Below are 25,725 nucleotides of genomic sequence, written 5' to 3' on the forward strand. Positions count from 1 at the left end.
AGATTACATAAAAAGCAATGAGGAGAGAACATGTTTAACATATTGCTTCATCAGATTAGTTTTGTAAATCATTTTTGTAAAAAATAGCTTATTATTGCCTATTAATGCCTGGAATTTACTCAATATTGTCATCTAAAATACATTTTTTACAATTTTCACAAACTAGCCGACTGACAAAAAATGGCAGACCCCCTACAGTACCTCTGCAGACCCCCTGGGGGCCCCCTGCTGAAGACCACTGCCTTAATGTTAATACACACACAAATAAAGATTGTCTAAAATCTCAGGTCCAAGTCTCAAGTCACTGTGTGTGACTTAAAGAGGACATGAAACATTTGATCATATGACTAGTTCATTTGAATTTCACCTCAGACAAGACAGGACACTGCTTTCAAGTGTGAAATGTACCTCGATTTGCTAGAAAGATGAACAACATTTCACCCTTTCACCAACTAGGACACTGCTAGATGATGTCACTAGGTTGACTGCACAGTACAGAACAGTAGAGGAGCTACAGTAGTCGAGTACAGGCTAGTTAAGTGATTTTGAATTCTAACAGGCTCACAGCATGCTGTTGGGTTTCTGACTTGGATTGTTGTTTTCAAAACCTTCAAAATCCTTACTACTGTACTGTGCAGTCAACCTAGTGACATCATCTAGCAGCAGCGCCCTAGTTGGTGAAAAGCTGAAATGTTCATCTTTCTACAGCAGCAAATCGAGGTCAATTTCAGACTTGAAAGCAGTGTCCTGTCTTGTCTGAGGTGAAATGCTAATTAACTAGAGCCATATGATCACGTGTTTCATGTCCTCTTTAAGTGCAAGTCCCCATCTGTGAGTTACAGTTCATCAAACATCAATAGATAGCTACATATTCCTTCTCTCCTTGCCCTGCTAGTTAGCAATAATTACACTACACCAGTGGTTCCCAAACTGTGGTACGCATACCCCTAGGGGTACGTGGAGGTACTGCAGGGGGTACTTGAGAGAAAGGGGAAAATGGAAAAGTGTCTAAATCTGCTCAGGCGGCACTAATTGCAGCTCTTTCACTCCATGTCTTATTTTGTAATGTTATGTTCTTCAAAAGGTGGGTTATCATCATTCATTCATTCATTCATTGCATCATATTCTATAGTTTTCTCTTGCAGTTTTCTAAGCAACATGTTGTGGTCGGGTAAAGGGGGTACTTGGGGGTACACATGATGGCATGATTTGGATAAAGGTCTGCTTTACACTGATGACATGAGAGACATCCTCTTCCTCTGGTCTTGGGCCTAAATGGCGTCAGCGTTCCACCATCTGCTGGTCATTTCAACTGCAACACCACCTGGCAAGACACAAATACATCATCAACAGTGACAATTTAGTCCTCTTCAATGTTGGAGGAGACGTCTTCTGCTCTGCGCTGCCAAGACGATGCAGTGACGCCTGCTCCATCACACGGCCAAACCTCTAGGTGGCAGCATCATCATGGTATCAAGCTTTCCCTCTGTGTTCTTGTCCAGCTCCTCATGTTTCACTGTCTTGCTTCAGCAGAGCTATGTGAGTCTCTAGTCTGTGTCTAGTCAAGTCAAGTCAAGTTTATTTATATAGCCCTAATTCACAAGCATGTCTCAGAGGGCTTCACAGAAAGTATGTCTAGCTGATTCTAGCTAACACAACAGTAACAAGAATATACAGAATAAAGATAACATTTGAACAATTGATAATATAGAAAATATAGAAATGAAGAGAGAGCAGAGGAGAGAGCAGGAGAAGGGGGAAGAGCAGGGGGAATGTGAGAGAGTGATGGGGTGGGGAGGGAATGGGAGATGTTGGAGGGTATAGGAGGTGGGGAAGGAGCAAGAGGAGAGAGCAGGAGAGGGGAAGGGGGGGTGTGTGGGGGAGAAGAGAGCAGGGGGAGGGAGGAGGTGGGGAGAGAATGAGAAATATAGACGCACATCTTGCAAACGGACATATGTCAATTTCTAAGCAACCAAACTATGCCTAATTTAATTGGCTGCAAGCCTTTAGTAGTGAGTCCTTTTGCCAAATAAGCACATGTTCACATATAGAGCTTATGGGTGCCTTGCTTTAGGGAAGAGTGGGTGCCATGCTTTGAATAGTGGCGAAATACTAAGAGCATGGGTGCCATGCTTTAAATAGTGGCGGAATATTGCCATGCTATGCCATGCTTTAAATAGTGGCGGAATATTGGAGGGGATAGAGTGGGTGCCATGCTTTGGAGTAAAATGTGTACTATGCTTTAGAGTAGTGGGGGAAGGGGGGAAAGGGAAGAACACCGGGAAGAGGAGAAAGCAGGAGAGTGGAGGAGGGAGGGAGAGCGGGGGGATGTGAGGGAGGAGAGGGGGGAGGTGGGGAGAAATAGGAAATGTGGAGGAGGAGAGAACAGAGGAGGAGAGATGAGGGTGCAGGGGAGGGAGAGCCAGGGTAGAGGTAGGGTCTAGGGTTGGGGGAGGGGAGGGAGTAGAATACGGGCCCGGGTTAGAGCGAGGGTGGGGAGAAATGGGAAATGTGGAGGAGGAGAGAACAGAGAAGGAGAGGTGGGAGGGTGCAGGGGAGGGAGAGCAGGGGGAATGTGAGAGGGAGGAGAGGACAGAGAGGAGGAGAGAACAGAGAAGGAGAGGTGGGAGGGTGCAGGGGAAGGAGAGCAGGGGGAATGTGAGAGAGGGGAGAGGACAGAGAGGAGGAGAGAACAGAGAAGGAGAGGTGGGAGGGTGCAGGGGAAGGAGAGCAGGGGGAATGTAAGAGAGGGGAGAGGACAGAGAGGAGGAGAGAACAGAGAAGGAGAGGTGGGAGGGTGCAGGGGAGGGAGAGCAGGGGGAATGTGAGAGGGAGGAGGTGGGGAGAAAATGGGAAATGTGGAGGAGGAGGGAACAGAGAAGGAGAGGTGGGAGGGTGCAGGGGAGGGAGAGCCAGGGTAGAGGTAGGGTCTAGGGTGGAGGGAGGGAGTAGGATACGGGCCCGGATTAGGGCGAGGGTGGGGAGAAAATGGGAAATGTGGAGGAGGAGAGAACAGAGAAGGAGAGGTGGGAGGGTGCAGGGGAAGGAGAGCAGGGGGAATGTGAGAGAGGGGAGAGGACAGAGAGGAGGAGAGAACAGAGAAGGAGAGGTGGGAGGGTGCAGGGGAAGGAGAGCAGGGGGAATGTGAGAGAGGGGAGAGGACAGAGAGGAGGAGAGAACAGAGAAGGAGAGGTGGGAGGGTGCAGGGGAAGGAGAGCAGGGGGAATGTGAGAGAGGGGAGAGGACAGAGAGGAGGAGAGAACAGAGAAGGAGAGGTGGGAGGGTGCAGGGGAAGGAGAGCAGGGGGAATGTGAGAGAGGGGAGAGCAGGAAGTGGCAGGGATTCGGGAAAATAGGGGAGAAGAGGAGAAGGAGCAGAGGGGGGGAGAAGGAGGAGAGAGCAGGAGAAGGGAGGGGGGGCGGTGGGATGTGGGGGAGGAAAGAGCATGGAAAGAGAGGAGGTGGGGGGGGGAGTTGGAAATGTGGGAGAGGGGAAAACAGGAAGGGGGAAGAAGGGAAGAAGCGGGGGAAGGGGGAAAGAGAGAGAGGGGGGGGAGAAGATCAGACAACTGACTACTCTAAGCATTAACCAGAGCTAACTGGGACATAGTATCTAGCTAATCTACAGCCTAATCTGGCCTAGTGTGAGTCTCTAGTCAGTGTGAGTCTCTAGTCTGTGTCTAGTCAGTGTGAGTCTCTAGTCTGTGTCTAGTCAGTGTGTGAGTCTCTAGTCTGTGTCTAGTCAGTGTGAGTCTCTAGTCTGTGTCTAGTCAGTGTGGGTCTCTAGTCTGTGTCTCGTCAGTGTGAGTCTCTAGTCTGTGTCTAGTCAGTGTGTGAGTCGCTAGTCTGTGTCTAGTCAGTGTGAGTCTCTAGTCTGTGTCTAGTCAGTGTGTGAGTCTCTAGTCTGTGTCTAGTCAGTGTGAGTCTCTAGTCTGTGTCTAGTCAGTGTGAGTCTCTGGTCTGTGTCTAGTCAGTGTGAGTCTCTAGTCTGTGTCTAGTCAGTGTGAGTCTCTAGTCTGTGTCTAGTCAGTGTGTGAGTCTCTAGTCTGTGTCTAGTCAGTGTGAGTCTCTAGTCTGTGTCTAGTCAGTGTGAGTCTCTAGTCTGTGTCTAGTCAGTGTGACTCTCTAGTCTGTGTCTAGTCAGTGTGAGTCTCTAGTCTGTGTCTAGTCAGTGTGACTCTCTAGTCTGTGTCTAGTCAGTGTGAGTCTCTAGTCTGTGTCTAGTCAGTGTGAGTCTCTAGTCTGTGTCTAGTCAGTGTGACTCTCTAGTCTGTGTCTAGTCAGTGTGAGTCTCTAGTCTGTGTCTAGTCAGTGTGTGAGTCTCTAGTCTGTGTAGTCAGTGTGACTCTCTAGTCTGTGTCTAGTCAGTGTGAGTCTCTAGTCTGTGTCTAGTCAGTGTGAGTCTCTGGTCTGTGTCTAGTCAGTGTGAGTCTCTAGTCTGTGTCTAGTCAGTGTGAGTCTCTAGTCTGTGTCTAGTCAGTGTGAGTCTCTAGTCTGTGTCTAGTCAGTGTGAGTCTCTAGTCTGTGTCTAGTCAGTGTGAGTCTCTAGTCTGTGTCTAGTCAGTGTGTGTGAGTCTCTAGTCTGTGTCTAGTCAGTGTGAGTCTCTAGTCTGTGTCTAGTCAGTGTGTGAGTCTCTAGTCTGTGTCTAGTCAGTGTGAGTCTCTAGTCTGTGTCTAGTCAGTGTGAGTCTCTAGTCTGTGTCTAGTCAGTGTGTGAGTCTCTAGTCTGTGTCTAGTCAGTGTGTGAGTCTCTAGTCTGTGTCTAGTCAGTGTGAGTCTCTAGTCTGTGTCTAGTCAGTGTGAGTCTCTAGTCTGTGTCTAGTCAGTGTGTGAGTCTCTAGTCTGTGTCTAGTCAGTGTGAGTCTCTAGTCTGTGTCTAGTCAGTGTGAGTCTCTAGTCTGTGTCTAGTCAGTGTGTGAGTCTCTAGTCTGTCTAGTCAGTGTGAGTCTCTAGTCTGTGTCTAGTCAGTGTGTGAGTCTCTAGTCTGTGTCTAGTCAGTGTGTGAGTCTCTGGTCTGTGTCTAGTCAGTGTGTGAGTCTCTGGTCTGTGTCTAGTCAGTGTGAGTCTCTAGTCTGTGTAGTCAGTGTGAGTCTCTAGTCTGTGTCTAGTCAGTGTGAGTCTCTAGTCTGTGTCTAGTCAGTGTGAGTCTCTAGTCTGTGTCTAGTCAGTGTGAGTCTCTAGTCTGTGTCTAGTCAGTGTGAGTCTCTAGTCTGTGTCTAGTCAGTGTGAGTCTCTGGTCTGTGTCTAGTCAGTGTGAGTCTCTAGTCTGTGTCTAGTCAGTGTGAGTCTCTAGTCTGTGTCTAGTCAGTGTGAGTCTCTAGTCTGTGTCTAGTCAGTGTGAGTCTCTAGTCTGTGTCTAGTCAGTGTGTGAGTCTCTGGTCTGTGTCTAGTCAGTGTGTGAGTCTCTGGTCTGTGTCTAGTCAGTGTGTGAGTCTCTGGTCTGTGTCTAGTCAGTGTGAGTCTCTAGTCTGTGTCTAGTCAGTGGGAAACCATGTGAGGAGAGAGGAAACAAGGACATGTATTTGGAGAAATGAGACGTGTCTGATGATGGTGGCTGTGGATCACAGCTATAGACGGTTTTAACTTGACTTAAGAACATTTGTTTGGCACAGATCCCTGCAAAAGTCACACCATAATCATACTATGTTTTCAATGAAAAATTAGAATGACGTACAAATGATCATTCCCTCTAATATTGCAAATCATATGGCAATATCAATCAAAATAATTGCAATTTTTTCAAAATGATTCAGCCCTATTCTGAATGCAGCTACAGAGTGAGCGTCTCTACCTTATTCTGAACGCAGCTACAGAGTGAGTGTCTCTATTCTGAACACAGCTACAGGGTGAGTGTCTCTATTCTGAACACAGCTACAGAGTGAGTGTCTCTATTCTGAACACAGCTACAGGGTGAGTGTCTCTATTCTGAACACAGCTACAGAGTGAGTGTCTCTATTCTGAACACAGCTACAGGGTGAGTGTCTCTATTCTGAACACAGCTACAGAGTGAGTGTCTCTATTCTGAACACAGCTACAGGGTTAGGGTTACAGAGTGAGTGTCTCTAAGTGTTTCTACCTTATTGGCGGCTTCTAGTGAGCTGATGAGTGTGTGCAACTCCTCTCTGTTCATCTCCATGACGACGGGGCGCAGCGCTCCATCCTCCCTCACGTCCAGACTGAGACTGAGCAGAGGAGTCTGCAGTGAGGACAGCTTATCACTGGACAGGGCCAACTGCACAGAGACACAGCAAGATTATCACTGGACAGGGCCAACTGCACAGAGACACAGCAAGATTATCACTGGACAGGGCCAACTGCACAGAGACACAGCAAGATTATCACTGGACAGGGCCAACTGCACAGAGACACAGCAAGATTATCACTGGACAGGGCCAACTGCACAGAGACACAGCAAGAGGAACACAGCTTATCACTGGACAGGGCCAACTGCACAGAGACACAGCAAGAGGAACACAGATTATCACTGGACAGGGCCAACTGCACAGAGACACAGCAAGATTATCACTGGACAGGGCCAACTGCACAGAGACACAGCAAGAGGAACACAGCTTATCACTGGACAGGGCCAACTGCACAGAGACACAGCAAGAGGAACACAGCTTATCACTGGACAGGGCCAACTGCACAGAGACACAGCAAGATTATCACTGGACAGGGACAACTGCACAGAGAGACAGCAAGAGGAACACAGCTTATCACTGGACAGGGCCAACTGCACAGAGACACAGCAAGAGGAACACAGCTTATCACTGGACAGGGCCAACTGCACAGAGACACAGCAAGATTATCACTGGACAGGGACAACTGCACAGAGAGACAGCAAGAGGAACACAGCTTATCACTGGACAGGGCCAACTGCACAGAGACACAGCAAGAGGAACTCATAGAATAGGGAAGGGAAAAACAGTTCAATTTAGGACATACTGTACCCATATACTGTATTAACAAGCCGAAATTCACAATAGCTACAGTATCGATTAGGGGTGGAAATCACCAGGTGCAGAGGCCTGGCCTGGCATGGCGTGCATTTTTTTTTTTTTTTTAATATCGCGATACTTGGCGTCCAAGTATCGATACAGTATCGGGAAATAAAATATCGCGATATATTGCCGTATCGATTATATTGCCCAGCCCTAGTCCTGATGAGAGATATATATCCTGCAATGTATCGATTATCGCAGAATCACTGTATCGTGATACCATCGTTATCGAGGGCCAAGTATCGTGACAGTATCGTATCGTGAGTTACTCTGCAATTCCCACCCCTAATCGGCACGTCATCGGTATGATAAAGGCTTTCAAATGAAATATTGGCATTGACCCGAAACGTACATTACTGTTGATATGACAAGCCGATAAAATGATGCTTTCATTTTGCCCAAATGCATGTTTTACACAACCTAACCTAAGTTGAAGTAGTTCTCTTATGAAGGTGTAGCCTGGTAAACCAGCCGGTCACGTGAACTCACATTTCATTTGCTTCTGCGAGACCGTCTGGCCTTATCCCCCTGGTGGAATCTTAGCAGAAACTGCTAAGAGGACGAGCCAATCAGCAACCCGCCTCGTAGTTGACATCGTGACCGGCCAATCAGAACGCCACTAGTAAAACAGTAATGGCCGCCTCCTTGCCTGTTCGCCTCGAGGAGTAATGTCAGCATCCGTCGAGTTTAAACAGCCATAAAGTGCAGTTATTGCAGAAATAGACTCAATAACAAACAATTAAACAAGTACAGGAGTATCGCTGCAACCGGAGTTTCTCGGCGGAAAATATTTTCGCCGTTCTCCCGAGTGGATTTGGGTTTGACTGGACCCAACGCTGATTGGCTGAAGGAGTTGTCTGTCAAGGTAAGTACACCTGCCCAACCTCCGCCCACTGCAGACAGCGTGTGAAAGCTTGGGGCCAGACAGAAACGACAAACAAAAGTAAAGGTGAGTTCACGTAGGCTAGTGAAGGTGTGAGTTCACGTAGGCTAGTGAAGGTGTGAGTTCACGTAGTCTAGTGAAGGTGTGAGTTCACGTAGACTAGTGAAGGTGTACTGTACAGACAGAAACGACAAACAAAAGTAAATGTGAGTTCACGTAGGCTAGTGAAGGTGTGAGTTCACGTAGGCTAGTGAAGGTGTGAGTTCACGTAGTCTAGTGAAGGTGTGAGTTCACGTAGACTAGTGAAGGTGTACTGTACAGACAGAAACGACAAACAAAAGTAAATGTGAGTTCACGTAGGCTAGTGAAGGTGTGAGTTCACGTAGGCTAGTGAAGGTGTGAGTTCACGTAGTCTAGTGAAGGTGTGAGTTCACGTAGACTAGTGAAGGTGTACTGTACAGACAGAAACGACAAACAAAAGTAAATGTGAGTTCACGTAGGCTAGTGAAGGTGTGAGTTCACGTAGGCTAGTGAAGGTGTGAGTTCACGTAGTCTAGTGAAGGTGTGAGTTCACGTAGACTAGTGAAGGTGTACTGTACAGACAGAAACGACAAACAAAAGTAAATGTGAGTTCACGTAGGCTAGTGAAGGTGTGAGTTCACGTAGGCTAGTGAAGGTGTGAGTTCACGTAGGCTAGTGAAGGTGTACTGTACATTTTCAAAAGCATTGTATTTATGTCTGCATCTGCCAGTTGGCATCACGATCAAAGCAGCATAATAATAATGTGTTAACTCATCACGATCAAAGCAGCATAATAATAATAATGTGTTAACTCATCACGATCAAAGCAGCATAATAATAATGTGTTAACTCCACTACAGGAGTTCTCTGAAATTAGATGGGGAAACATTTGCACAGATATCAGCATGTATCAGCAATCTGCCAAAAGAGTTCATGAAAAAACCCTATTTCAGATATAAAGGTCACAATGAAGGACAAGGCGATGGGTCACCTTCAGCTGCCAGTCGAAGTCTTGCAGAGTAGCACTGGAGATGGAGTTGGTTCTCTCCACAAGAGCTTGGCGGATCTCCTCCCGTCTGGCCCTCAGCACGCTCAGCACAGCCTCTCCGTAGCTGCTGCCCGCGCCCGACAAGCCCGCCAGCACCTGCACACAGACCAGGTCCTGTGAGCACCCATTCACTGGCAGCCTACATTCACATATTCTACATCTGCTGCAGAGGTTTGTATGAATGATATCAATGGAAGATGTTTGTGTCATCCGCTAACTCAACTGGTAATAAAAGTGCATAATGTAATAAACAAAATGACATTAAAAACTTGTGATGCAAATAGCAATTACCAATAATGTAGTGTAGTAAAACATGTGACATAATAACACTGACATCACTCAAGGATGGACAACCATGTGCCATGCATGGAGGACAAAGAGTCTGCCGGGCTGCGTTCGTTCAGTCTTTTTTGGTCGGGAAGGTTCCTAACACAGTGAAATGACCTGGAGCTACATCAGGAAGAGTCCTAACACAGTGAAATGACCTGGAGGTACATCAGGAAGAGTCCTCACACAGTGAAATGACCTGGAGGTACATCAGGAAGAGTCCTAACACAGTGAAATGACCTGGAGATACATCAGGAAGAGTCCTAACACAGTGAAATGACCTGGAGGTACATCAGGAAGAGTCCTCCTAACACAGTGAAATGACCTGGAGATACATCAGGAAGAGTCCTAACACAGTGAAATGACCTGGAGGTACATCAGGAAGAGTCCTAACACAGTGAAATGACCTGGAGCTACATCAGGAAGAGTCCTAACACAGTGAAATGACCTGGAGATACATCAGGAAGAGTCCTAACACAGTGAAATGACCTGGAGCTACATCAGGAAGAGTCCTAACACAGTGAAATGACCTGGAGATACATCAGGAAGAGTCCTAACACAGTGAAATGACCTGGAGCTACATCAGGAAGAGTCCTAACACAGTGAAATGATCTGGAGGTACATCAGGAAGAGTCCTAACACAGTGAAATGACCTGGAGGTACATCAGGAAGAGTCCTAACACAGTGAAATGACCTGGAGCTACATCAGGAAGAGTCCTAACACAGTGAAATGACCTGGAGGTACATCAGGAAGAGTCCTAACACAGTGAAATGACCTGGAGCTACATCAGGAAGAGTCCTAACACAGTGAAATGACCTGGAGGTACATCAGGAAGAGTCCTAACACAGTGAAATGACCTGGAGCTACATCAGGAAGAGTCCTAACACAGTGAAATGACCTGGAGCTACATCAGGAAGAGTCCTAACACAGTGAAATGATCTGGAGCTACATCAGGAAGAGTCCTCACACAGTGAAATGACCTGGAGCTACATCAGGAAGAGTCCTAACACAGTGAAATGATCTGGAGCTACATCAGGAAGAGTCCTAACACAGTGAAATGACCTGGAGCTACATCAGGAAGAGTCCTAACACAGTGAAATGACCTGGAGGTACATCAGGAAGAGTCCTAACACAGTGAAATGACCTGGAGCTACATCAGGAAGAGTCCTAACACAGTGAAATGATCTGGAGGTACATCAGGAAGAGTCCTAACACAGTGAAATGACCTGGAGATACATCAGGAAGAGTCCTAACACAGTGAAATGACCTGGAGATACATCAGGAAGAGTCCTAACACAGTGAAATGACCTGGAGATACATCAGGAAGAGTCCTAACACAGTGAAATGATCTGGAGGTACATCAGGAAGAGTCCTAACACAGTGAAATGACCTGGAGATACATCAGGAAGAGTCCTAACACAGTGAAATGACCTGGAGATACATCAGGAAGAGTCCTAACACAGTGAAATGACCTGGAGATACATCAGGAAGAGTCCTAACACAGTGAAATGATCTGGAGGTACATCAGGAAGAGTCCTAACACAGTGAAATGACCTGGAGATACATCAGGAAGAGTCCTAACACAGTGAAATGACCTGGAGGTACATCAGGAAGAGTCCTAACACAGTGAAATGATCTGGAGGTACATCAGGAAGAGTCCTAACACAGTGAAATGACCTGGAGATACATCAGGAAGAGTCCTAACACAGTGAAATGACCTGGAGATACATCAGGAAGAGTCCTAACACAGTGAAATGATCTGGAGGTACATCAGGAAGAGTCCTAACACAGTGAAATGACCTGGAGATACATCAGGAAGAGTCCTAAGACAGTGAAATGATCTGGAGGTACATCAGGAAGAGTCCTAACACAGTGAAATTACCTGGATATACATCAGGAAGAGTCCTAACACAGTGAAATGACCTGGAGGTACATCAGGAAGAGTCCTAACACAGTGAAATGACCTGGAGGTACATCAGGAAGAGTCCTAACACAGTGAAATGATCTGGAGGTACATCAGGAAGAGTCCTAACACAGTGAAATGACCTGGAGATACATCAGGAAGAGTCCTAACACAGTGAAATGACCTGGAGGTACATCAGGAAGAGTCCTAACACAGTGAAATGACCTGGAGATACATCAGGAAGGTTCCTAACACAGTGAAATGACCTGGAGATACATCAGGAAGAGTCCTAACACAGTGAAATGACCTGGAGATACATCAGGAAGAGTCCTAACACAGTGAAATGACCTGGAGATACATCAGGAAGGTTCCTAACACAGTGAAATGACCTGGAGATACATCAGGAAGGTTCCTAACACAGTGAAATGACCTGGAGATACATCAGGAAGAGTCCTAACACAGTGAAATGACCTGGAGATACATCAGGAAGGTTCCTAACACAGTGAAATGACCTGGAGATACATCAGGAAGGTTCCTAACACAGTGAAATGACCTGGAGATACATCAGGAAGAGTCCTAACACAGTGAAATGACCTGGAGGTACATCAGGAAGAGTCCTAACACAGTGAAATGATCTGGAGATACATCAGGAAGAGTCCTAACACAGTGAAATGACCTGGAGGTACATCAGGAAGAGTCCTAACACAGTGAAATGACCTGGAGATACATCAGGAAGAGTCCTAACACAGTGAAATGACCTGGAGGTACATCAGGAAGAGTCCTAACACAGTGAAATGATCTGGAGATACATCAGGAAGGTTCCTAACACAGTGAAATGACCTGGAGGTACATCAGGAAGAGTCCTAACACAGTGAAATGACCTGGAGCTACATCAGGAAGAGTCCTAACACAGTGAAATGATCTGGAGGTACATCAGGAAGAGTCCTAACACAGTGAAATGATCTGGAGGTACATCAGGAAGAGTCCTAACACAGTGAAATGATCTGGAGGTACATCAGGAAGAGTCCTAACACAGTGAAATGACCTGGAGATACATCAGGAAGAGTCCTAACACAGTGAAATGATCTGGAGATATATCAGGAAGAGTCCTAACACAGTGAAATGACCTGGAGGTACATCAGGAAGAGTCCTAACACAGTGAAATGACCTGGAGATACATCAGGAAGAGTCCTAACACAGTGAAATGATCTGGAGATATATCAGGAAGAGTCCTAACACAGTGAAATGACCTGGAGATACATCAGGAAGAGTCCTAACACAGTGAAATGACCTGGAGATACATCAGGAAGAGTCCTAACACAGTGAAATGACCTGGAGGTACATCAGGAAGAGTCCTAACACAGTGAAATGACCTGGAGGTACATCAGGAAGAGTCCTAACACAGTGAAATGACCTGGAGGTACATCAGGAAGAGTCCTAACACAGTGAAATGACCTGGAGGTACATCAGGAAGAGTCCTCCTAACACAGTGAAATGATCTGGAGGTACATCAGGAAGAGTCCTCCTAACACAGTGAAATGACCTGGAGGTACATCAGGAAGAGTCCTCCTAACACAGTGAAATGATCTGGAGATACATCAGGAAGAGTCCTAACACAGTGAAATGATCTGGAGATACATCAGGAAGAGTCCTAACACAGTGAAATGATCTGGAGATACATCAGGAAGAGTCCTAACACAGTGAAATGACCTGGAGATACATCAGGAAGAGTCCTAACACAGTGAAATGACCTGGAGGTACATCAGGAAGAGTCCTAACACAGTGAAATGACCTGGAGATACATCAGGAAGAGTCCTAACACAGTGAAATGATCTGGAGATACATCAGGAAGAGTCCTCACACAGTGAAATGACCTGGAGATACATCAGGAAGAGTCCTCCTAACACAGTGAAATGACCTGGAGGTACATCAGGAAGAGTCCTAACACAGTGAAATGACCTGGAGGTACATCAGGAAGAGTCCTAACACAGTGAAATGATCTGGAGATACATCAGGAAGAGTCCTAACACAGTGAAATGACCTGGAGGTACATCAGGAAGAGTCCTAACACAGTGAAATGACCTGGAGGTACATCAGGAAGAGTCCTAACACAGTGAAATGACCTGGAGATACATCAGGAAGAGTCCTAACACAGTGAAATGACCTGGAGGTACATCAGGAAGAGTCCTAACACAGTGAAATGATCTGGAGATACATCAGGAAGGTTCCTAACACAGTGAAATGACCTGGAGGTACATCAGGAAGAGTCCTCCTAACACAGTGAAATGACCTGGAGCTACATCAGGAAGAGTCCTAACACAGTGAAATGACCTGGAGGTACATCAGGAAGAGTCCTAACACAGTGAAATGACCTGGAGCTACATCAGGAAGAGTCCTAACACAGTGAAATGATCTGGAGGTACATCAGGAAGAGTCCTAACACAGTGAAATGATCTGGAGGTACATCAGGAAGAGTCCTAACACAGTGAAATGACCTGGAGATACATCAGGAAGAGTCCTAACACAGTGAAATGATCTGGAGATATATCAGGAAGAGTCCTAACACAGTGAAATGACCTGGAGGTACATCAGGAAGAGTCCTAACACAGTGAAATGACCTGGAGATACATCAGGAAGAGTCCTAACACAGTGAAATGACCTGGAGATACATCAGGAAGAGTCCTAACACAGTGAAATGATCTGGAGATATATCAGGAAGAGTCCTAACACAGTGAAATGACCTGGAGATACATCAGGAAGGTTCCTAACACAGTGAAATGACCTGGAGGTACATCAGGAAGAGTCCTAACACAGTGAAATGACCTGGAGCTACATCAGGAAGAGTCCTAACACAGTGAAATGACCTGGAGGTACATCAGGAAGAGTCCTAACACAGTGAAATGACCTGGAGATATATCAGGAAGAGTCCTAACACAGTGAAATGACCTGGAGGTACATCAGGAAGAGTCCTAACACAGTGAAATGACCTGGAGGTACATCAGGAAGAGTCCTAACACAGTGAAATGACCTGGAGGTACATCAGGAAGAGTCCTAACACAGTGAAATGATCTGGAGATACATCAGGAAGAGTCCTCCTAACACAGTGAAATGATCTGGAGGTACATCAGGAAGAGTCCTCCTAACACAGTGAAATGACCTGGAGGTACATCAGGAAGAGTCCTAACACAGTGAAATGACCTGGAGATACATCAGGAAGAGTCCTAACACAGTGAAATGACCTGGAGATACATCAGGAAGAGTCCTAACACAGTGAAATGACCTGGAGATACATCAGGAAGAGTCCTAACACAGTGAAATGACCTGGAGATACATCAGGAAGAGTCCTAACACAGTGAAATGACCTGGAGATACATCAGGAAGAGTCCTAACACAGTGAAATGACCTGGAGCTACATCAGGAAGAGTCCTAACACAGTGAAATGACCTGGAGGTACATCAGGAAGAGTCCTCACACAGTGAAATGACCTGGAGCTACATCAGGAAGAGTCCTAACACAGTGAAATGACCTGGAGGTACATCAGGAAGAGTCCTCACACAGTGAAATGACCTGGAGATACATCAGGAAGAGTCCTAACACAGTGAAATGACCTGGAGATACATCAGGAAGAGTCCTCCTAACACAGTGAAATGACCTGGAGATACATCAGGAAGAGTCCTAACACAGTGAAATGACCTGGAGATACATCAGGAAGAGTCCTAACACAGTGAAATGATCTGGAGATACATCAGGAAGAGTCCTCACACAGTGAAATGACCTGGAGATACATCAGGAAGAGTCCTCCTAACACAGTGAAATGACCTGGAGGTACATCAGGAAGAGTCCTCCTAACACAGTGACATGACCTGGAGATACATCAGGAAGAGTCCTCCTAACACAGTGACATGACCTGGAGATACATCAGGAAGAGTCCTCACACAGTGAAATGACCGACCACGATAAGAGCTCTTTGAATTCTCTAAATGCAAAGGAAAGGAGCTTCAATGCTTCCTGACTTCCTGGCATAGGATACACTGGAGCATCCTTTAACAAAGGAAAGGTAGATCATGCCGGCTCACAATTGGTTGCGACAAAGCTGGCAAAGAATAGCTGCATTAGCTTACGAACGTGGAAAAACACAATTTTCAAGCAACCAAACAGGAAATGGATTGTTGTACATGTTCATCAGCTTTCAGTCATTCAGTGGCATGTTGAGCCCGGCGTGGTTTAAGTATCTTAGCCTAGTGTAAGTAGTACAGTGGGATTCTCTTAGCACTGCAGTTGTCTTTCCATAAGGAATGAATTGTCCCTTTCCATCAAGGCCAAGGAAAAGTGGTTCAGAATAGGAATCATTTGAATCCAGCCCGGGTTTCCATTCCAACCGAAGACTACAGCAGGCGATCTGCCTGATTAACATAACCAGAGAGGAGGAACTAACTCATCAGTAACATCACCTCCTGTCTACAGTCACTCTTTGGTTATGTGTTGAGGAGGAAATGGGGAAGTTCCTATGCTAAGCAACATCCCTATATGCTCACGTAATATGTAGCATGTGATCAATATTTAAGTGCATGAAACAAGAATAGTGAATCTGCTTGACCATTATAACATTAAACTCAAAGCAACATCTTGTGTGTGTCTCACAGAACTGTGAGCTGGGAATGTGCAATCAAATCTCATACCAAGTGGCCTTGACAAAATAATAACTTGTCTTCTAGAAGAAGGTGGTTTAAGAAGAACATGTTTGTTTACTAGGGCTGCAACTAACGATTATTTTAATTGTCGAATAATCTGGAAATTATTTTTTCGATTAATTGATTAGTCGTTTGGTCTATAAAATGTCAGAAAATGGTGAAAAATCGCGATCACTTTTTCCCCAAACCCCAAGATGACGTCATCAAATCTGTCTTTTTCCCCCACAACACAAGGACATTCATTTGACTGTCATAGTGGAGTCAAGAAAATATTCACATTTAAGAATGTGTGTGTGTGTGTGTGGGGGGGTGTGATTGAAAAATTACTCTAACCAAACCAATTAATCTATTATCATCAAATAGTTGGCAATTCATTTAATAATTAACAACTAATGGATTAATAATCGTTAGATTTTCTGTCAAAACAGCACTGTTTAGGAGCCAAATTGGCTCCTGGATGCAGGACTGTCCCAGCAGCACATGAAGGCACCACTGGGCCTCCGTGACACAAAGCCAATGTGAGTTATGACACTATGAGGCTCTGCAGCAGCTGGTGCTGGAAGCAGATAATGGACTCTTTCATATCTCTGACTGAACTATCTGAGTGAAAATAAGGAGACGAAAGGAATGAGGAACCTGAAGTCTGCTGTCATCTAATTCACATCCGCGTGACAGAGGAAAAGTGCATGTACGCGCCGCACCCATGCACACATGACTCTCTCACACTTCTCCATAGGAAGTGTAGAAGTTCTCACAGAAGTGTGAGAGCCAGCCATTTGTTAGACAATTCCTCCATTTAAAGCAGAACAAGGCCATTTTCACAGACTGGTGGCCCAAAATGGCAGCAGAGCGGTAACAGAACTTGACTATCTGAAAGACCCTGTAGCACCCAATAATGTAATAACATCATGAAAATGTAATAGAATTTGCACTTAACTTGATCGAAAATGCAATAAAACCCAATAAAGTAATGACTTGACCAATAATGTAATCAAATGTCCTGACTCACATCATAGAGAACGTTTTAATGTTCTGACAATATTCTGTCCGATAAGGCTCCACCTCCCATGAGCCCTGGCTGGAATAGGATAATAAAGCTGGACCTCCTGACTTGTCCAGTACAGTGCTTCTCAAACTGGGGTACACGTACCCATACCCCATCATAGGGGTATGTGGAGGTACTACAGGGGGTACTTGAGAGAAGGGGAAAATGGAAAAATGTAAGAATAAATCATAAATCTGCTCAGGAGGCACTAATTGCAACTCTTTCACTCCATCCATATTCACCTTATGTTCAGACGCGGGGGTGGGCCAAATTCTTCCGGGTCGTGTTAACACTTCCGGCGGTCACGGTGCCAAATATGAAAGAACGTCATGACGAAGACAGTTGTTTTTGTAGCGGACAGTGCAGGGGGTAAAACAAAGAACGTTGCCTACTACTTTGAGCTCGGTACACAGCAAGCAAGCGGAGTATCCACTGTTAGCCAGGTCAGATAACGTTATCATCGACAATGACGAGCACTTTCTTGTAAAACATACCTGGACTCCAACAAAGAAAGCTTCAGATAGTTCTCTCTCCTCCGAGCGCTCGAGCCACTTACGTCTATAAGACCCGCAGACGTTAGCGTAATTCCCTGGAATGCGAGACTTAATGAGCCAGTTACATAGCGTTGCATTCTTAGACATTGCCGTTTGCTTTTATTTGGTATGTTACATACAATTGGCTAAATGATTAGTTAATTCAGAGTTAGATGATATTGGAGCAGCCAGCCATTTTTTTTTTTTTTTGCCGGAAGTCGTCACACGACCACACAACCGGGTCAAATGGGCGTGGCTACATAAGGTGAATAAGGGTATGAGCATGGTGTGTGTTCCTGGGTAGTGGGAACGGTGGTGCAGTGGTGGCCGTGTCGCGTCACAGCAAGAAGGTCCTGGGTTCAATTCCCGCCTGGGATGCTCTGGGCGCCGAGGGTGTGTCCCCATTCCAATGCCCTCAAAAAACAAAGTAGCCTATCATAACTATGCAGACGACACTCAGTTGTATATAACTCTTTCCTCAGCTGACTATGCCCCCATAGAATCATTGTGCCAGTGCATTGATCAAATAAATAACTGGATGTGCCAGAATTTCCTACAGCTAAACAAAGACAAAACTGAGGTGATCGTGTTTGGCCCCAAAGAACAAAGGCTTAAAATCACTGCACGCCTTGAGTCTCTATCCCTGAAGCCTAAGGATCAAGTCAAAAATCTTGGAGTTATTATTGATTCCGATCTCAACTTTAACTCCCACATTAAGTCAATTAGAAAATCTGCTTTTTATCATCTTAAAAATATAGCAAGAATTAGGGGATACATGTCCAGACAGGATCTAGAAAAACTAATTAACGCCTTCATTTATAGTAGGTTAGACTACTCCTGCAATAGCCTTTTTTCTGGTCTCTCCAAAAAAGAACTTAGGCAACTTCAACTCATTCAGAATGCTGCTGCTAGAGTTCTAATGAAGAAAGCTGATCATATCACTCCAGTTCTTAAGTCCTTACACTGGTTGCCAGTGTGTCAGAGAATAGATTTTAAAATACTGTTATTAGTCTATAAATCACTTAATGGCCTAGGCCCAAAATACATAGCTGAATTGCTCCCACGCTACGAACCGTCTAGAACTCTTAGGTCAACAGGGTCCAGCTTATTAACTGTCCCTAGGATCAAATCAAATCACGGGAAGGCTGCATTTACCCACTATGCTTCTGCTAGCTGGAACAAATTGCCTGAAGACCTCAGATCTGCCCCAACCTTACTTACTTTTAAAAATAGACTAAAGACTTTTATGTTTACCGTCGCTTTTAACTGCTGACAGCTACTATGCAAACCCAATGAGTAAGTTAGCTCTTTCTGCAACTGCCGCGCCTGTTGCCTATTGCACTTTTTATACTCTTTTTTTTAAGTTTTGTTGTGATGCTTTTAAATGTCCATTTTATTTCTTCTTTTCGTTTATTTTCCTGTGTGCTTAATGAAGTTGCTTAATGCACTTTTTATACTCTTTTTTTAAAGTTTTGTTGTGATGCTTTTAAATGTCCGTTTTACTCTCTTCTTTTCTTTTATTTTCCTGTCAACCATTTTATGTGAAGCACTTTGAATTGCCACTGTGTATGAAATGTGCTATACAAATAAACTTGACTTGACTTGACTTGACTTCAGTGCCCACGGCCCAGCTGGGCTCGTCAAAAAGGGCTTTTCTCTGTGGAGTTTGCATGTTCTCCCCGTGCTCTGCTGGCTTTTCCTCCAGATAGGAACCCGCTAAAAACAACATGAAAACAAACGAAAAACACACTGGAAGGGTAGAACGTCTAAAGTAAGTAACAGTGCATTCTTGATGTAGCCTTCATTGGACTTGATTTGATTTCAATGTGGGTATGAAAGTTTGAAGCAGTAAATAACAGCATCCTGACATGTTGTAGTGTTGTGACATGCTGTCAGCAAACACAAAGAGACAAGGCGTGTATTAATAGTAGGGCTGGGTTCAAAAAATCTATTCTCCGATTTTTAATCGATTTTCCTTTTAATCCTCGATTATCGATTCATATGTCCAGAGATCGATTTTTTTTTTTTTTTTTTTTTTTTAATAAACAGGCTAAAATATTATTCTGTGTGTGGTAGTTGAAACATAGTTTCAAGTTGACGTTTATTTATGTTTGTAGTTGAAACAAAAACATAAATACTGTAGGCTACATGAATGGAAATGTTTGATCATTAATATCTACTTTTAGAAATTATATAGGCTGAAATCAAATCACTGTGCATAATTGTGAAAGTGTCTTTATTGACAGATGAAAAGGCTGTTATTTACCCTTTGTCACCACCTGGTGAGTAAATATATGTGTAACTAAAACCATTAAAATTGACAACAGGTCTGCAACTTTTTTCCCCCGTGTATCTACTTGGCTGGTTGGGAACCCCTGTGTTACATAACTGGACATGTAATTCAGGGTACAGATCAAAAAACATTTTGAAACATATTGAAATCGATCGAATCGGAATCGAATCGAAATTAATCGATTCGCAACCTTGTGAATCGGAATCGAATCGATTCTTGAAATTTGAACCAATACCCAGCTCTAATTAATAGTACATAACATTCTTTGTTATCAAGGTTGTTAGTTGTTATTAGTTAACACCCTTTGACTTTTAGTGTGCGTGTGTTTGTTTGACAGTTTCTATGGGATGTTGGCTATGTGCTCCGCCCTGGTGTGGCTTACCTTCATTGTGCCTGCTAGTACCAGCTTCAGTTTAACAATCTGATTTGGCACAGATCAGAGTATCTGTCTGGCCTTTTGCATGAGGAGTAAGGTGGTGTGAGTCTGGTAAAATACCTGTAGTCTGGGTAGGGCAGCAGCACAGCAACAAACGGTGTCGGCACACAGGCCTTCCTCAGTGTTGTCTGAGTTGCCTGTGTGCCGAAACTAGGGATGTTCATCAATTATCGAAAATCGATAATTGATCGTTAAGGAATTGATTCGATCATGTGGAATTTTGATCGATTATAATTTTTTTTTTTTTTTTGCGGACTAGGTTTGGGTGGAATTCGTTCCTCCTCGCCCCACTCCATTGCACAGCCGACTAACGTGAGGTGGAGCTTCATATAGTCTCTAGTTTTCTGGCTGGGCACGGGCCTTTGTGCCAACAAAACTGTTTTAAACATGGGGAATTCACACCGGCATGCGCCGGGGACACAAACAAACGCACCCAGCGGTCTGCGGACCTCAGTGAGGCTCAGGCCTGTTGATTTGACTCTTGTGCTGTCAGCTAAGCTGGAAGACGCCGATTGCCTTACATCATGTAACCTGACATGTAACATGTTTGTTTACCTGGCCACAGCGCTAGTGTCTGATATTCTTACTATACAGCGGCATCGCCATTATAGCTGGCCGAGAACGCGCAACGTTATTTCCAGACCAGAGTAAAAAAAAATATATATATATATTATTATTATTATTACGCCATCGATAATCGATCGTTAATTTTCCCGATTTTCGATTATGGAAATTGTTCAAAATGAACATCCCTAGCCGAAACCGTTTGTTGCTGTGCTGCTGCCCTACCCAGACTACAGGTATTAAACCTTTGTGATGCTGACCTACCCAGACTACAGGTATTAAACCTTTGTGCTGCTGCTCTACCCAGACTACAGGTATTAAACCTTTGTGATGCTGCCCTACCCAGACTACAGGTATTAAACCTTTGTGCTGCTGCTCTACCCAGACTACAGGTATTAAACCTTTGTGCTGCTGACCTACCCAGACTACAGGTATTAAACCTTTGTGATGCTGACCTACCCAGACTACAGGTATTAAACCTTTGTGCTGCTGCTCTACCCAGACTACAGGTATTAAACCTTTGTGATGCTGCCCTACCCAGACTACAGGTATTAAACCTTTGTGCTGCTGCTCTACCCAGACTACAGGTATTAAACCTTTGTGATGCTGACCTACCCAGACTACAGGTATTAAACCTTTGTGCTGCTGACCTACCCAGACTACAGGTATTAAACCTTTGTGCTGCTGCCCTACCCAGACTACAGGTATTAAACCTTTGTGCTGCTGCTCTACCCAGACTACAGGTATTAAACCTTTGTGATGCTGACCTACCCAGACTACAGGTATTAAACCTTTGTGCTGCTGCCCTACCCAGACTACAGGTATTAAACCTTTGTGCTGCTGCTCTACCCAGACTACAGGTATTAAACCTTTGTGATGCTGACCTACCCAGACTACAGGTATTAAACCTTTGTGATGCTGACCTACCCAGACTACAGGTATTAAACCTTTGTGCTGCTGCCCTACCCAGACTACAGGTATTAAACCTTTGTGCTGCTGCTCTACCCAGACTACAGGTATTAAACCTTTGTGCTGCTGACCTACCCAGACTACAGGTATTAAACCTTTGTGCTGCTGCCCTACCCAGACTACAGGTATTAAACCTTTGTGATGCTGACCTACCCAGACTACAGGTATTAAACCTTTGTGATGCTGACCTACCCAGACTACAGGTATTAAACCTTTGTGATGCTGACCTACCCAGACTACAGGTATTAAACCTTTGTGCTGCTGACCTACCCAGACTACAGGTATTAAACCTTTGTGCTGCTGACCTACCCAGACTACAGGTATTAAACCTTTGTGCTGCTGCTCTACCCAGACTACAGGTATTAAACCTTTGTGCTGCTGACCTACCCAGACTACAGGTATTAAACCTTTGTGATGCTGACCTACCCAGACTACAGGTATTAAACCTTTGTGCTGCTGCTCTACCCAGACTACAGGTATTAAACCTTTGTGATGCTGACCTACCCAGACTACAGATATTAAACCTTTGTGCTGCTGCTCTACCCAGACTACAGGTATTAAACCTTTGTGCTGCTGACCTACCCAGACTACAGGTATTAAACCTTTGTGCTGCTGCCCTACCCAGACTACAGGTATTAAACCTTTGTGCTACTGCCCTACCCAGACTACAGGTATTAAACCTTTGTGCTGCTGCTCTACCCAGACTACAGATATTAAACCTTTGTGCTGCTGACCTACCCAGACTGCAGGTATTAAACCTTTGTGCTACTGCCCTACCCAGACTACAGGTATTAAACCTTTGTGCTGCTGCTCTACCCAGACTACAGGTATTAAACCTTTGTGCTGCTGCTCTACCCAGACTACAGGTATTAAACCTTTGTGCTGCTGCCCTACCCAGACTACAGGTATTAAACCTTTGTGCTGCTGCTCTACCCAGACTACAGGTATTAAACCTTTGTGCTGCTGCCCTACCCAGACTACAGGTATTAAACCTTTGTGCTGCTGCTCTACCCAGACTACAGGTATTAAACCTTTGTGCTGCTGCTCTACCCAGACTACAGGTATTAAACCTTTGAAAGGACTTTTTTGTGTGCTGGTCCTTTTTGCTGTGACTTGATATTGTATGTGCCTTGCACAGTTATTTATATATTTTTTGGAGTGTGCTCGCTGTTCACTTTTTTCACTGGTAAAATGCTACCTGGCAGGGTTGTCTTGTAGGAATTTAGTCCAACATTGGGCCGGATTACCCATATATGGCATTGGGCGAGTGCCCAGGGGCACCAGCCAATTGCGTTGCTGGGGGTGGGGTCTTTCAGAGGCTGGAAGAAACTGGTATCATATGAAAGTAGAAGACCTAAAGCCCCCCACAGATGATCCGTGGTAAAACAGCTCTGCGCCTGCTGTCTCGTTGTTTTCCTATGGGGAGAGAGCTGAGCTTCCTCTGCTCTACCTGCTGTCTGGTTGTTTTCCTATGGGGAGAGAGCTGAGCTTCCTCTGCTCTACCTGCTGTCTGGTTGTTTTCCTATGGGGAGAGAGCTGAGCTTCCTCTGCTCTACCTGCTGTCTGGTTGTTTTCCTATGGGGAGAGAGCTGAGCTTCCTCTACTCTACCTGCTGTCTGGTTGTTTTCCTATGGGGAGAGAGCTGAGCTTCCTCTGCTCTACCTGCTGTCTGGTTGTTTTCCTATGGGGAGAGAGCTGAGCTTCCTCTGCTCTACCTGCTGTCTGGTTGTTTTCCTATGGGGAGAGAGCTGAGCTTCCTCTGCTCTACCTCGCGGTGAGAGAAGAGAACATCACTTATCATGTGAAGGCAGCTTAAAGCATCCATTGCTACCAACCAACACGTCATGCTAGCTTGTTGGCAAGGGGGTTAAATAACGCTCCAAAGTTAGGCTAGATTTTGGCGAGGGGAAAACTGGCATGGCCATTTTCAAAGGGGTCCCTTGACCTCTCACCTCCAGATATCTGAATGAGAATGGGTTCTACCCGTGAATCTCTCCTTTGCAGACAAGCCCACGTGATGCTAATCCCACTTGATGCTAACCCCATGCAGTTTAATCCCATGCAGTTTTTGGAAGAAAGCGGAAAAAACAACTGATATCAAATCACTGTAAACCACAGCCTCTTGGGGCTTATTGATGAAATGTTCTTACAACATCAGTCAGGACATTTTATGACATTAATCAATCAATGAATTAATTATTATTCAAGTTACAACATGATTGGGTTTTATTACATTTTTGATCAAGTGCAAATTGGATTAGATTTCCGGGCATGATCACTGTACATTTTCAGGAAATGATTACATTATTGGGTGCTACGGGCCCCAATGAATGGGGATGGGACACTCTTCAGTTTCAGCCCCCTCTGTGCCTCAGGCTGATAATGTGGGAGGATTTGTACCAAACAAATGTTGCATAGTGCAGCTTTAAAATCGCTGCCATCTGCTCTCTTGGCATCTCACCTCTTGGTCAGAGCTGTTGTTGCCCACGGCCAGCCGGAAGAGGGTGGACAGCAAGTCCAGCAGCTGCAGCCACTCCTCCAGGCTCCAGGTGGTGCTGTAGTCCGCCCTACACGGAGGCTCCCGCCCGCACATGCCATCCACCACCCTGTGACACAGCTGCAAGCGGGTCAACATACTAATCACATCAGATGATCAACCAGAATCAATCCGTTGTCTCCTATTCAAAGTTATTGATCGTCGTCTGACCAGCGGCCGTGGTTGGAAGAAGTTAGTCCCCGGGGCGCTTCACCGCTCCTGGCCTGACCATGGAGGAAGGACGAGCCAGGATGGTTCAAACGCGGAGGAAACATGCATTGATGTGTGTCTGTGACGAATAAAGACGGGATTGTCACTTCAGCGATTTTGTTTAGCAAATAGTGGGTATAGATAGCTGCGGGGTAAGGCATCTCCTCCATTCCCATCCAGTTCCCATGTTAATAGATTAGGTCAGTGTGAATGTGCTGCGGTGCGTATATATCACAGGAGAAACACAGATGGTCATATCACCATCACACAAGTACAAATATTAAATGGTCAACTTATACCAGGATCTTAACTGTTTATGAATCCATCTGGACTGATGCAGTTATTACATACAACACAATATTGGATCTCTGTCTGGTTTTGAATTGTCACTTGCTTCAAATCAAAATCAAATTGTGTCTGTTATTGAATTACCACAAAAGTAAACAATACAGTACACATACATGTGCTCCGTTACACATGTTTAGTTTTGTTTATTATTAGGCCTACAGAGAGAGAGAGAGAGAGAGAGAGAGAGAGAGAGAGAGAGAGAGAGATAGAGATGTAGAGAGATAGAGATAGTGAAATTATGATAAAAGCAGTCATTATTCTATACATGATCTAATTGTGTTAACTTATTGTTAAATGAAATAATGATGAATGGGGACACCTGGCCTGAACCTCCTCATACCCCCGCCACCCCACCCGCGCGCAGACACAAATGACACTCTTCAAGCTACACCACTGTGATTAGAGACAGGTAAGGCAGTTATATTCCGCTCTATTCAATGGTATCGCCCGATTCACATTGTTGCTGCAGACAGACATTTATTTAATCATACTGGCATATAGAAAGGAAGCATATTGCATCGCCATGCTTGATTGATACTTACTTTTGTGCATTCTGTAAGAGGCAACCTGCTCAGTAATACCACCATTGTTTACAATAACGGTGACTTCCGCCTTTGGCTGCGTGCTGGTCAGCTGATGGTAGTCACGTGCCCGCGTCCACTTGCCAGCAACGGTAGGTCGTGTGTGTGTGTGTGTGTGTGTGTGTGTGTGTGTACCGGTGTGTACGCAGCACCGTTGAAAAACACGTCACTTTAGCGTGACCTTGGTTGTCCTGCTTGGACGTTTTACATTAAGGGTCTCTCTCCAAATCGGCATAGATCAAACAGAGCAAGCGCCACTTATTCCAATAAAATGTCAACGTTTAGAATAGATGTGCCTGGCTGCCGTTTCGCACAATCTTCTCTTGCATGGGAGGA

At 45.1% G+C, this 25,725-nt stretch overlaps 1 protein-coding gene across 1 annotated transcript; it reads right to left on the reverse strand.

Moving 5' to 3' along the window:
• On the reverse strand, positions 1 to 25,415 carry commd8 (COMM domain containing 8). Its single transcript, XM_083633466.1, has 5 exons — positions 25,351 to 25,415; positions 24,176 to 24,331; positions 8,896 to 9,048; positions 6,076 to 6,231; positions 1 to 1,324 (listed from the first exon to the last, which is right to left on the reverse strand). The coding sequence occupies exons 1-5, from the start codon at positions 25,393 to 25,395 to the stop codon at positions 1,304 to 1,306; spliced, it is 531 nt and encodes a 176-aa protein (XP_083489592.1). The 5' UTR covers positions 25,396 to 25,415; the 3' UTR covers positions 1 to 1,303.
• Between the last annotated feature and the right edge of the window lie 310 nt (positions 25,416 to 25,725).

This window comes from Poromitra crassiceps (genome assembly GCF_964638095.1).
Source record: "Poromitra crassiceps genome assembly, chromosome: 3".
Taxonomy (NCBI): domain Eukaryota; kingdom Metazoa; phylum Chordata; class Actinopteri; order Beryciformes; family Melamphaidae; genus Poromitra; species Poromitra crassiceps.